Source organism: Sturnira hondurensis, unplaced genomic scaffold, assembly GCF_014824575.4.
Source record: "Sturnira hondurensis isolate 20B ecotype Veracruz unplaced genomic scaffold, ASM1482457v3 Scaffold0018728, whole genome shotgun sequence".
NCBI lineage: Eukaryota > Metazoa > Chordata > Mammalia > Chiroptera > Phyllostomidae > Sturnira > Sturnira hondurensis.
In genome coordinates, this window is record NW_028091359.1 from 14264368 (window position 1) to 14279160 (window position 14793).

General features: G+C 42.4%; 1 protein-coding gene across 2 annotated transcripts in view; it reads left to right on the plus strand.

The window, feature by feature from the left end:
* The window catches only part of MYO1D (myosin ID), a 327535-nt gene that overhangs the window by 161810 nt on the left and 150932 nt on the right, over nt 1-14793 (plus strand). For both annotated transcript variants that reach the window (XM_037070300.1, XM_037070299.1), the window contains exon 17: nt 11317-11540. In XM_037070300.1, coding sequence (XP_036926195.1) covers nt 11317-11540 — 224 coding nt within the window. The remainder of the gene's footprint in view (nt 1-11316; nt 11541-14793) is intronic.

The following is a 14793-nucleotide window of genomic DNA, read 5'->3' on the forward strand; positions in this document are numbered from 1 at the left end:
AAGACAAGAAAATGAAAATAGAAAGCATATTTGATATTTAAGAAGTCCAAAGGACCTCTTCCAGATTATTCTCTTCCCCCCAAGATTCAAGGAGCATCTTCATTCAGGGTCACTGTCTATCGTACTGAGCACTGATGACTGATAGCCTGTCGGGATGCAGGAATATGTTGGGGAACAGTGGTCCAGGCAGCCTGCTAATGCCATCTTCCATTGCCCACAACTAGAGCCAGGCTGCTAGTGAGCACTGTGCCTATTAATTGCATTCCTCTGTAGAACCAGGGTTCCTAGTCCAAAAATGGTTGTTTCCCAGAGCCAAGCATTTGCCAGCAAAATATGTTAATGTATTTCCTGCTTTCTCTGTGGTGAGAGAAATATGTACCAGCACTATACAAATAATGTGTCAAGATTAAGTGCTTTTAAAATAATCTAATTTTACTGTATGTCAAGCATCTAGCCCAAGGCCAGGCACACAATAGTGAAATAATGTCTTCTCTCCCTTCCTTTAGGGGTAATAACAGTAGTCAGAAGAAAATCAAAGACAGTGGTTGTTGTCAGTTCCTTGTGCACTTTTTGGATCAAAAAGAACCTTTGAGCCTTGGCTGGTGTAGCTCAGTGGATTGAGCACAGGCTGTAAACCAAAGGGTCGCCAGTTCAATTCCCATTCAGGGCATATGCCTGGGTTGCAAGCCAGGTCCCCAGTAGGGGGCACATAAGAGGCAACCACACATTGATATTTCTCTCCTCTTCCCCTCTCTCTAAGAATGAAAAAATAAAATCTTTTTTGTAAAAAAAAGAACCTTTGAAATAACATTTTTAAATGTTTGCTCCTTATCAGTAGTTGTGCAGATAGAATATACTAGTGAGTGTTCTGATAAGTCATCTAGTGTGCATACTTACTTTACTGGTAAAAAAACCTGAAGCCTGCAAAGTTCCACTGCCTGCTTCCCCCAGTAGTCCCTGGGGAATGCCGGCTTCTCCCTCCACTCCAGCCCCACCCAGTGCCAGTCAGGGAGCTGTCCACTAAGCAGTGCTGGACGTCCTTGAAACAGCCTGCTGTGCGAGGGAATTCAAGCTTCCTCACTCAGAGATTTACACTGCTGTGGCGTTTGACCACTTCTTACTTTTTAAGGCACAAGTTGTAGTTGTTCCCCAGTTATCTCATAGATGTTTGGGCTTTCCTAGGACAGCATAGGTATTTCCTGTTTTCCTTCCTGTTCCCTAGAGAAACCACATACAAGTAGGAGTTTGGGAAATTCTTGTAGAATGAACAAACATTCAAAAATAATGCTTATGCCAAAGTGGCATGTTTTGGGATGGCATATTTTAACTCCCTTCAAAATGAATAAGTAAAGTGTACAAAGGATTCTACAGTCAAATATATTTTTTAAATTCTGTTGAACAAAGTTAAAACCAGATTATTTACATAGAACTTCTCAGAATTTTTAATATTGCTAATGTGTCTCATGAATCTCTGAAAAGGAATTGGCAGTGTGCAGCTTTCCCAAACTTATTGAAAATGGAACCCCCTTTTCAGGGCTCATTTCAAAGGCCATATATTCCAGAATTCACCTTAGAACTCTATAGAAATTAATGTTATGATGCACCTGTGGCTGGGCTTCTCAAACATCAGTTATTATCTGAGCTTTTTGAGTGATCTAAGGAAATATTCAAAATTGAGATTATTTTTAGTCATCTGAAGCAAAGATGTACTGGATTATTTTTTAAGGAGTTCTGCGTGTTTTAGATGGTAGGCATAAAGGAAGAAAAGTCAACACATTCACTGCACAGGGTAAAAGCCCAGCTGTCCCCAGATGGTGAACCACCTCTGGTGGTGGTTAGATGGAGGTGGGTTGGGGGTTGACATGGCAGTAAGTGACTTCAGACAAGTTGGAAACCTCCCCACATGCCTCATTGGATCTGCTCAAATGCCCGAACACTTGAGCAGAACCCTGTAGTTCTGTGTCAAAAGCAATTTTGAGAAAGCCTTAACCTGAGAGATTTCAACGATGAATTACCAATTCTGTGCCTCCTTTTCTAAGAAAACAAATCAAACAAAAGACAGCCACCACTTCAGTACAGCTCCACAGAGCATGTGCTTTGGAATCAGGCTGCATGGTCCATCAGACTGACCTAGCCTGTTGGCTGGGGTAATTTTATTTTCATTTGTCTGCAAAACAACTGTAATTTGGGCATTGAAAAAGTTGATCTTCTGCTAGTCTTCTGACAGTAATTGACCAAGAAGTTCAGTTGCTACTTGTAGTTACAGTTACAGAGGGGGGTGGTCAGGTACGGAGTGGTCCTGGTAAAGAGGTCATTAATGGGCAACAGTTGTGTGCACTGAAGAACTGCCGGGGTCTGGACGGGCCATGTCTAAAATGTAGGAGTCCTAGATGAAGGCTCACAAGTCAGCCAGCGTGGCAGGTTAGTCTACGAGACCAACAGAAAGCAGCTCAGGGGTGCTGGTTTCTGAATCACCCCCCACCAGGTGTACACTCCCCACACACACATAGTTAGGTTCCCCAGCACAGCTTATAAGGGTCAGGCTCACATGTGCTTTTGGGTCAGGGGCATTCTCTATCTTTATTTTAAAGTGTGTTCATTGACTAAAGATTTGGTTGTGTCATTACTTCTTAATTTTTCCGTAGGTCATCTCAAAATGCTATTAATTTATCTGTAAAACCAAGCAATTTTATATTAAGAATTATGCTAAGAACCTACAAATTATATCCACTAGGTCTTATTTTTTTCTTAGTACATATTAAACTGCTTGTCTTGTTTTTAGGAGGAAAAAGCATGAGCACCAGCAAAAAATAATACCTCAGGTTTTTATTCATTTGTCCCTCACAGTGATATTTAAGTCAAAGAGGAGTAACTCAGGATGATGTTTCTGTGTTTGAGACTTCCGTTAAAATAACTCCTTGAAGGGACCAGGCCTTCATTAATCAATCATGAGATACCCCGAACAGGATGCAGTTGTCATATTCTAATCTGATGGGGTATGTGGATACCAAAAATAGGTTTTGTGTGTTTTACAGTTTGCTCAGAGTTCAGCCGAGCACCTCAATAAATTCTCTCCTACCAGAACTCTTTAACAACCATAAAACTGTGAAAACTGCCAGAATAGCAATACAGGGAGCTTAAGTTTTGAAATAAAAGAAAGTTGCTTCTCCCAAAAGTTGTCCCTAGGCATGGGGAGCCTGGGAAGCTGAAATTTTGAAGGCTTCTGGTTGTAGAAACTAAGAGAATGTAATATCCAATTTAGAGCACCAACGAGCTTTTTGAGAACAGGACAGAAAGGGCCTAACACCCATAACGACTAGAAAACAAAACAAAACATGGAGAACTAGGGAAAAAAAGTTGGTCTGTGTTTATTTCCGAGACTAAACTGAAGATCCGTAATTGACCTACTTCTTGACAGCGTGTAACTGGCATCCTACATCCTTAGCAGAAGTACAGCTTGTGCTTTAATGGCTGCCAGATGTCGCTTTGACGTGCCTGACCACTGAGGAAGTGTGCCCGGAGGCAAACACAGCAGAATTAAGATGGCATGAGGAAACCTCTGGTTAAACATGACAGGTTGTGTTTATATCTGCTCCCCCTCAAAACCCCAAAATGAGCACTAAGGGGTAAAATTGGAGAAACCCACAAGGACAAATAGAACCATGGAAGCAACAGCAGACAAGAGGCATCTACATAATTTGGAAATAAGTGGACATGTAGTTACTTCCCCCAAGCAGGTAGAGAAAGCTGAAATCTAAGTGCCTGCAGAGAAGGCAGACAAGCAAGCCAGTTCACCCAAGCACAGGGTTCTAGAAAGATTCAGGAGCTGGAGGGACCAGGTACATCTTCAGGTTAGGGGCATGGGACCAGGTACCTCTGTAGGTAGGGGTGAGGAGTGGAGCTGAAGAAGTAGGTTGAGTGAAAATCTTTATAAAGACCAGTGGGAGGTGAGGGATCCAGGCCTCACAAATCCCAGTGATTACCTCAGTCTCGTTTTGATATAAGACAAGAAGTTCACTCTGAAGAAATTGAACCAGGGAAACTCTAGGTTTGAGGACACCAGGTACAGTGGAGAAGAGGAGTCAAGTACCATATTGAAACCAAGGAAATTAATGGAAGTCAAGATATTGTACACTGCTCCCATCCTCCTTCACTCAGAATTCTGGTGGCAAAGAAAAAACACTTTAATTAAGAAATGGACATTCTGGGATTCCCCACAGATGGTTGGTCCCCACCTGATTACCCTGTAGCAAAGTTCACTATTCATAAAGCAGATACACAGAGCTTCCAAGTGGCATTTCATTCTTCAGCACATGGATGGCCAAGAATTCCCAGACATTTGAGAAAGGCCTCTTACTCAAAAGGCCAAGCCCAAGACGAATGGAAGAAAGGGGATTCAGCCCTGGCTGGTGTAGCTCAGTGAATTGAGCGAGGGCCTGTGAACCAGAGGATCGCAGTTCGATCCCCAGTCAGGGCACATGCCTGGGTTGCAGGCCGGTTCCCTGCAGGCCAACTCCCAGCAGGGGACGCACAAAAGGCAACCATACATTGATGTTTCTCTCCCTCTCTCCTTCCCCTCTAAAGATAAATAAAGAAATAAAATCTTTTTAAAAGGGGGGTGGGGATTCAGAGGTAACACATGTCTTCTGTTTAACTTTTACTTTACAGGGAGCAACATGTAAAGTTAAATCATGGTTCCTTTACTCAGAGAGGAAGGATGAGGTGTTGCTTTTGCAAAACAAGAGCAAAAGTGTTTTTATAAGGAATACATGGAGAACAAGAATGAGCTCTTAAAATGGAAAACGTAACAGCCAGAATGAAAGATTCACTATCAGGCTTGAGAGATGGAGTTGAAAGCATTCCTTTATTCAGCAAATATTATTGAGTGGATGCTCTGTCCTTGGCATTGTTCAGGCAGTGGAGATTTATCAGTGAGCAAAGGAGACGAAGAACCCTAGCCTTGTAGAGCTTAAATTCCAGGGCAGGGAGAGCACAATATGATGCTATGTAAATGACATGGTGTGCCGGAAGGTGTTGCAAGGTGTTGTAAATAACCCAGCTCCCTGTTTCTTCCCTCTGCTACACACCCAGACTCCTTTCCTTGCCTCATTGTCTTTTGTAGCACTTAGGACATCATGAGGGGAGACCCTCCCAAAAATGGAATTATCTTCTGGAGGTAAGAGAATATAGAGTGTAATAAGGAGAACGGAGAGGACCAGGAGGAGGGGGTAGAGACCAGGTGACATTTTAAGTAGGATGGTCAGGACCATTCTCATTGGGAAGGTGACAACTAAGCAAAGACTCAGGGGAAGGAGTTCCCCAGGTGGTATCTGAGGGAAGATCATTCCAGAAGGAAAACTAGAACAAGGCCCTGAGACAAGAGGGTGCCCAGGCTGTGCTGAGTGTAGCAGGGGCCCAGTGTGGTTGGAGTGAAAGGAGAGAATAGGGAGGTGAGGGACACGATGGTACCAGTTTGCATGGGCCTTGGAGGCGGGGTAAGGACTTTGACCTTCACTCTGAGGGAAATGGAGGGTTGTGGCAGAGCTTTAAGCAGAGCGGTGACAGGATCTGCCTTGGGTCTTACAAGGACCACTTTGGCGGCTATGTTGAGAACTGACTGTGGAGGGTCAGAGTACTGAAGAGGGGGATTGGATCCAGAACTCAATGGCAGTGATGCATGCGCTGTTTCCCTCATGTTCTCTCTTTAGACCCCAGTTGTTCCCGCTGAGTCGCTCTGTTCGCCTGTCGCATTTTCTCCCTAAGAAATGACTTGCTGGCCCTCTCCTTTGTCACTCTGCTGTCCACCTTACATCTTCTGTCTCACTTTCCCTCATAGGCCCCATTGCACTTCTTTCAGCTTCCCTCCCTTGCACCCCAAAGCCTACAATGCCTGGTTGGTCCCACTTCTGGGGTAAATAGCGTTTCATGAGGCCCCCATCTGGCTCCCTGTTTTTGCTGAATCTCTCTAGGCAAATGCAAAGAAATATTAAGCATTTGCTTTTGGCTATAATCTGCTTTTTGATACTCCATCATCAGACAAAGTCCTGTACAGAGGTAAGGTTTGTATGACTCCTGGAAAACCCAACAGTTTAGGCTGCTTTAAACAAGAGGGAAATGGAAAAATCTGTCTTATACCTTAAATTCCAACCTGCAGACCCTTGATGGAAAAATCAACAACAATCCTCCCACATACATTGACACAATTTTTTATGGGAACGTATCTATACCAAAAAAGATTAGATTATAAGGAAAAACACCTGAATTATTTTTTTGGCATAAAATCATTCTCCTCTGTACTCAGTGCTATTTTTTTTCCTGATGTTAAAAAAATAATAAAGCCTAAGGGACTTCAGGTAAAGTTGACGATGAAAGTGCAGGTTCATAAAATTCCTTTCCCCTAAATTTGCTGAAATTAACAAAAATATAAAAATAACAAAAAACATGTCGTCAACCCTGAAACCAAAAAGAGATCTCAACTTCATACCATAAACTTTGAGAGGTGTCATCCATAAAAAGAAAAACTGGGCCAACTTGAAAGAAGGTGCTTTAAAAAAAATCACAGTGTTTTTCAAAGAGATTGGAACATGGAGAAGTATAGAAGGGAATTCTGAAAGGTCTCACTGTTTTTCAAGGTTCTGACTTTAAGTGTGAAAATAACCCAGAGGGAAAGCTTGGAATAACCTACACCTTCTCTGGGGACCCTTTCTTCCATCAAGAACATGTCTTCCCACAGGCAAGAAGAGTTCAGAAGTTTATGTCTTTCCTACCTCTGGTATATCAGTACATGGGCAAGGGATACAGGAAGCATTGCTAGGAATAATTATTACAGCCAAACCAAGAAAAAGCTGCACAAGACATGGAAAACAGAATATCTATACCCAACCTAATCGAAAGCCTATGGTATACTCCAGGCAGTGAAGCAAACCTCTGGTGCATTTATTATTTTGTATTAAGCAAGGAAGTCAATGACCCAAAGCTACCCAAGGCCTCAGCTGTGTCTCCACTCTGAGCAGCTGAAAGACTAGATGAGGCATATCAATCATGAACTTCCAGTCTACATAATCAGTGGAAGAATAAAATAATACCCAGTGAAACACTATTTGGAATAAATGAAATGCTGACAAGAAATGGCTCACACTCATTAAGACTTTCCTGGTCACACTGACATGTGACTAAGGCCAAAAAATCTGCACATACAAAAAACTGGTGGAGTGTGGGGGTCACAGGATGAAATCTTTACAAAGATTTCAAATAGTTATAACAACCAATATATATTGAGTTCCAATTACCCACCAAGCACTATTTCAAGTGTTTCCTGTGTATCAACTCTGCTAATTCTCATGACACTCCAAGATAAGCATCATTATCATCCCCATGGTTACAGATAAGAAAACTAAGGTACAGAGGGATTAAGAAGCTTCCCCAAGTTTACCCAACTAGTAAAGGTGGGGCCAGGACTGGAACCCAGGCATTCTGCATCCAGAGCCTGTTCTCCTCTACTCAGCTCTCACACCCCACCTAAGCTCAAGAATCAGGGATCCAACATGGAAGAGTTGCTGTAAAAGTCCCAGGACAGGCACAGTGTAGTGGGCCCGAAGAGCATAAGGACACAAGGAACATCAAAGAAAAGATTCAGTTGATGTGCTTGACAACTGGAAAAATTATCGCTGATCATTTGATGGGTCTGTTAGAGCATTTGGCAAAAATTAACAGTAGGTATATAGAAACTAAAGCAGACTTTTAAAATGAGACAGCTGTTAACTATAAGTAAAGCAAATTTACTTGACAAAGTGATGAAAGAATAGTCATATTATACTCCTTAGCACATTGGTGAATCAAATTAATATGTAATTTGAAATACAGTGTATTGTTGGGGAGCTTTGGTCCAGCAAAGCTCCCCCAGCCATCATAGATGAGAATAAGTCTACCAAGACATGATCTGCTTGGAGAGTGAAGGCTGACCAGTCTCTCAGAAGAGAAAGGCCTTTAGCCTCTTTCTCACTGGGCTTTTATTGAATTTAGTTTGCATAGGAAAACAGGGCATCTACATAAAGCTCATCAGTCTATGTCAGGCAATACTGATCAAAGAATAGGTAACATTCAGAGAACTATGAGAGCTTATTCTGAGTCAGAGTCAGATACATAGAGTGACGCCAAAGGGCCATAAAACTTTGAGAAACAAACTCATTTTATTCTGGGACCCTTATCATTTAAATTGAGGGTATTCTTAGCAAAGCAGGTTTCACAGGATTTTATGCATTCTGTCTTAGGCCTGATCCCCTGGGGGAACCATCCTTTCCAGCATAGGGCCACACCACCTCTGGCATTGTTTTAGGCTTAAGTCAGGTGGGGAAAGTAAGGCAGCCAAGAGATTAGAAGACTTCTTACAGATAGAATGAGGACCCAGGGTATGATAAAGCTGAGGGGTAAAGGTCCATCACCCCTTTTCTGTAGTCGCCTAAGTCCTTCCCTGATGGGTTCTTTTGCAACTGTGCCTGTCTTAGGTTGTTCTTCCCTTGGGGGATCTTACCCCTCATTGACTATCCAGCCATCCTCCAGGGGCCAAGCAGGGTGAAGTAAAGGGGGCAGAAGCTGTGCCCCTGCCAGGAGGGTAAATTTTGTCTCCTTAGTGGTTTATAATCCCAAAGTCTTTTTACTCAGCCTTAGCCATAGGGGGTTACAGCATCTGGAACCAGACAGGGCAGTTCCCAATAGTATATATACTATGTAAATTATTTATGCAATATATGACATAGTTAATGTGTAATAGTACACTGTTGACTATAAAACTTTAAGTGTAATTATTATTGAGATGATAAAGGAGAGGTTAGAGGATGGCAAGAGAGAGCTAAGTCACCAAATTCTGTGATTTGGATGGTGTCAAAAGGATCAGCCAAGAAATAACAGTATGTGTATCATTGGTAAATAACAGAAGAAGCAATTGAAACAGTTTGCATGGAATGGGACTGGACTGGGAGGTGGGGAGGTGGGGTTAGGTAGGCAAGGGGAAGAGCTGCTACCTTTTTATAGCATTTTTGTGCTATTTGATTTTTCAACTAGACGAAATCTAAATAAACCAAGAACACAGATGAAATTTTAAAGGTTGTCCAAAAAAAAACAACCCTGCACCTTAAAAAGCACTTACTTATAAAATGTTTTTTCAAATTACTAAAGAATCTAACCAAAAACATTTTAATAAAAAGCTCTGCAAAGCACTTGTTGAAAATTAAAGATTGGTTTCCTATATAGATGTAGCTCCAGGGAGTCTTAATTTCCTTCCTCTTAAAAAAAGGGGGACCACAAACAGCATGAAACTTTAAAAATGTGTTTTCTTTGAGAAACTGAATCACAGACTTCCACCCTGTAATTGTATTCTTTTGGTCTTTTCAAGATGCTAAAGAAGGGACCTTTATTTTAGCACTTGGGTGGAGGCGTAACAAAGCCATCTGCGGGGTGGTTTTGGCTACAAAGAAGAGAGCCATTTTGACTAAAAAGGGTTTCCATACTGATGCCACCTGCAGTGATTAGTTTTCATTGCCCCACTGTCTGTATATTTTGTTTATATGTGAACTCTAGGTTCCTGTCACAGACTACTTCTATGTCATGTTTCCCTTCCATATTGTGTTTTTTCTTTTTTTTTTAAGATTTTATTTATGTATCCTTAGACGGGAAGAGAAGGAGAGAAACATCAATGTATGGTTGCCTCTCATGTGTCCCCTGCTGGGAACTGGCCTGCAACCCAGGCATGTGCCCTGACTGGGAATCGAACCGCAATCATGTGGTTCGCAGGCCCACACTTGATCCACTGAGCTACACCAGCCAGGGCCATATTGTGTTTTTTCTTGACTCATTAGTTCCTCTTCTGGGTTCCCTGGTAACCCCCCACACATGGTATGCAAACAAATCTATCTTCATTGAGCAGCAGGCTGAAAAAGGAGAACATGACAATACATGGTGCCAATTTAGGAGTCTGTGTGAAGACACACAAGATGACTGGATAAAAGAGGCATTGCATGAGTTCTCCTGAGAGAAACTGGTGGGCACAGTTGGGGATTTAGGAAGAAACAAAAGAAACCTGAAGGAGTCTGGAGAACCCATATGCTGGACTTTGAACTAGAGGTTGCAAATCTTGGTCTTACGAGGCCAGACAGGGAGGAAAGTAAAACCATCAATCTAGGAATTGGAATGGCCAATTTAAGAAGCATCAGTGAATAACAGGAACATGATGGCAGTGCATGCAAAGAGTTTACTATCAGAGAAAGCAGAGTAGTTTGGGGTGTTGGAGACTATGGTAGCAGAAAGGAGAAGAAAGGGCCCTGGCTGGGTAGGTCGCTTGGTTAGAGCATCGTCCCGATACACAGTGGTTGCTGGTTCAGTCTCCAGTTAGGGGACATGCAAGAGCCTACTAATGAATAAGTGAACAAGTCAGTTTTTCTTTCTCTCTCTCCCACTCCTCTGCCTCTTTCTCCCTCCCTCTCTCTCTCTTTCTCAAATCAATTTTTTTTTTTTTTTAGAAAAGAAAGAAGGGAAAGGTTTATACTGGAAATAGTGTGGAAGAAAGTCAGCGTGGTGGTAGACAGCATATATAGGGGAAGAGCTGGTGATGATTACACCAGATTTTGTTTTCCTTTGGAGACTGAGAAGTATGGGAACCTGGACAGAAGATTCTGAAAAATGTACAAGTACCTCCGACTTCCCTGCCCTTGCATAACGCTGGCATTGAGACATTTATAAATTGTCTGGTGGATTTCTGAGCACCGAAAAGATTTTAACGAAGATTTACGTGGTATTCATCATCTGTTTTACCTTTTCCCAAGTAATACACCTAAATTCTTGGGAGTTTACATAGCACCTGGGAGATGGCCTCCCAGGAGGTGTATAAATCCGTCTGGAAAGCCAATGTGACATGCTAGTGGCCAATGTATATAATCTGTGTAAAGCTAGGTTTCATAAGAGAACTACAGATGTTGATGGATTTTGGTTCTGACTCAACTTGTTTCCTTTCAACATTCTTAAAATATTTTTCTAAAGATATTTGTACTTTGGCTTTCTTCTTTTCATGACAGTAAAGTGAAAACAGGACTGCCTCAAACTCAGCCCACACTCCAGAGTAGACAGCAGAACCAAAATGACGGATCTGGCTCCCAGCGCCATCTGTTGGTGGCAGGCAGAATTGACATGCCTTGGCTCTGTGATTTTGGTGGCATATGCAAGTTCCCCCGTTAAATTTATAAGTAGAGGAGCCTCTATGATTTAAAATGTATCTACTATTCAGACTGCCAGCAACGTTTTCTTTTTCCTTCCTCTGCTTTGCAGGTGTGGCGGGGCACCCTGGCCCGCATGCGGTACAAGAGGACCAAGGCAGCTCTAACAATTATCAGATACTACCGGCACTACAAAGTGAAGTCATACATCCGCGAGGTGGCCAGACGCTTCCACGGTGCCAGGACCATGAAAGACTACGGGAAGCACGTGAAGTGGCCGACCCCTCCTAAAGTTCTTCGCCGTTTCGAGGAGCTTCTGCAAGCAATTTTTAATAGGTAAGAAATTATTAGTGTGCTGTACTATGTGCTGCACCCATCTCTGGCAGTACACCTAATGTGTAATATAAAGTCACAATTCTTGCACCATGAGACTGGCTCAGTTGTTTGCTGTTAAAACGTTTTCTTTTCCCTTATGTCTTTAGTTTTGTGGATTTAGCTTTCAAAGGGCCTCTCTTTCCCTCTCAAAATGGAACCACCCATTTATTTTTCCTGAAGCAAGAGAGCAGTATTCCACCACCCCTGCAGCGAGCCATACTTTAGATGTGGTGGGCGTGCAGACTCTGCTTTCTTCTCATAGCAACAGCTATTAAAATCACCACACAGAACTCAATCTAGAATTCCTGTTAATCCCGTCAGAACATGGCTGTCTAATAGTTCATGACACTGCCTAAGTGGCACCTCCAGAAAGTGCTGTCTCATGGGGCTGGTAGTGGGGCCCAAGCAGAGGTCCTTTTTAAAGCCTCCCGGGTGATATTAAAATGCAAGGGAGACCTAGCTTGTGTGACTCAGTAGATTGTCACCCACCTACATACCAAAGGGTCACAGGCTGTATTCCCAGTTAGGGCATGTACCTGGGTTGCTGGCCAGGTCCCCAGTAGGGGGTGCTCGAGAGGCAACCACACATTGGTGTTTTTCTCCCTCTCCACCTCTCTGAACTCTCTCTGAAAATAAATAAAATCTTTTTTTAAAATGCAAGGGAGAAAACAACTGTTTTAGAGCATGCCATTTTTAAAAATAATCTCTGACTGCTGTGGCTCAGTGGATTGAGCGCCAGCCTTCTAACCAAAGGGTCTCCCATTCAATTCCAAGTTAGGGTACGTGCCTGGGTTATGTGCCAGGTCCCCAGTGGTGGGGGGGCGCACAAGAGGCGACCACACTCTGATATTTCTCTTTCTCTCTCCCTCCCTTTGTCTGTAAATAATTAAATAAGCATGTGCCTGTGTAAAATTTGGTATCTTTCCATCAGATCTTCATTCTTTTATAAACTGCTCTGAATCTGAGTATTTAGTTATTTGTAGATCCTTTTTCCTCATTTTTCGAGCTTATTTGTTGCAAGTGTATACCCAGATATATTCAGCTGTGTCTTGGAGGCAGCTATTTGGTCACATAAACCAGGCTAATGGTCCTCGAGTGTGTCATTTGGTGTCATGGTGTCCCCAAAGAACACTGCAGAATCATTGAGATACTGTATGTAAATTAGTGGCAGATATCAAAAGATAAAGAAAAATGCATGGAAAGTAAACTCTTTAATATTGACTATATATCTCATTTGCTTTTTTTTTGGAAAAAGGAATGATTGCATATGAAGAGAAAAAATCAAACAGTACAGAATTACTGAGAGCAAAAGCACCTCAGTTCTCAGGTATAATACTATAAATGTTAGTTGTGAATTGGCAGCCTTTTTAATGCACAGGTAAATTTTTTCATAAATTATATTCTCTGTAACCTACATTTTTGACATAATTTAAAAAGCAATTAATTGATACATGAATACATCCTCATTTTTTAACTGATGTAATGTGAAAATATATAGGATATAAAGTTGAAACTCTCCACACCTCCACTTGTTTCTCCCCGTTTTATTTCTTTCTCTGGAAATAACCACTCATTAACAATTAGTTTGTATCCCTCCAAATCGTTGTCCTTACATTTACAAACACACACCCATAACAGACAACATGATATAGTGGAAAGGAACACAAACCCTGGAGCCTGGGTTCATATTCTGGCTCTGCCACTGACCAGCTGTGTAACCTTGGGCAAATTAGTTAACCTCTCTGTGCCTCGGTTTGCTTGTCTGTAAAAGGGCTATAATAATAGTACCTGCTCATAGGGTGCTGAAAGGATGATGAATAAATATGTAGAAAATATTTCAGATAGTGCCTGACACATAATTAAGCACTTGAGAAATATTTGCTCTTACTATGAGTGTGTATGCATTCAGAGTCACGTATTCTTTGGGCTTTTTTCCTCTCTTTTGCTGCACAAGCATATATATGGTTATATGACTTGACAAAATTATCAGTCTTGAAGTTCTGGTCACTGTGGCTCACTTGGTTGGAGTGCCCTCCCGTACACTGAGATGTTGTGGGTTCGACCCCCGGTTGGGGTGTGTCCAGGAGGTAGCCAGTTGATGTTTCTCTTCTCCCTCCTTCTTTTTTTCCCTCCCTTCCTCTCTCTCTAAAAAGCAATGAAAAAAAAATGTCCTTGGGTGAGGATAAAAAAATAAGTCTTGAAGAACTGTCCATGACAGTAGGGATCTGTGTAATATTTTTAATGGATGCAAAGAGTTACTGGTTTTGATTATGTTGCACTGTGGCCTGTGTGGTTTTCTTTAGATTTTGAGGTTTTATGTATGGCCGAGAATGGTTAATTTTTATAAAACTTAATTCATTCAGGAAATATATACTGAAACCTGCTGTGCCACAAGCAGTGACCGAGGTTCCAGGTGCATGGCGACAGACAGTCAGGATGCCGAAGACTCTTCCAGCCGTCTTAGGGCTTATAGTCAGTGAACATCTTGAAAATAATGTGTCTGCTCTGTGTGTTGGCCACACACACACACACACATGCACACGCGTGCTGAATGAATCTTGCTAGTTATGTTGTTCCAGTTCAAAGCCAAGTTTTTCCTGTAAAGAGCCAGATAGTAAATTGTTTAGGCTTCGTGGGCTGCATGTGGTCTTTGTCACATATTTTGCCTCATTTTGGTTTGGTTTGGTTTGGTTTGGTTTGGTTTGGTTTGGTTAAACATGTAAAAGCTATTCTTAGCTTGAGAACACAAAATGGGGCCATGGGCCAAGTTTGGCACAGGCTCTGGTTTACCAACCCCTGACCTAGTCCCCGTATTCTAAGGTGCCCTTGAATGTCTCGGCCTGCAGGTTTCTGAGAGGCCTATGCTGCAGGGCTCCACTGCGACTTGGGCCTGTCTTTCCCAAGATCTCAGTGTGTGTCCGATTGTGTTTACACTCTCCCTGTTCCTCAGAGCAGCTCTTCATTCTAGATGGCTGGGAGTCCGGGTCATGTCCAGCCTCGTCCCCTCTCTCATGTCGTCAGGGCTGGCCGTTTCTGTGGCTGCTGCTGTTGCTGTCGGTTGCATATATTTTTTATGGAGATTTGCTCAATAGGATAAACAGCCCATGTGGCTCTCTCCATGGTTGTGTAGGCCAGGTTCCGGATTCCCAGGCATACCTTTGGAGTCGGTCAGGTATGGACCTTGCCCTGGGCCACTGTGGGCAGTGAAGAAGGC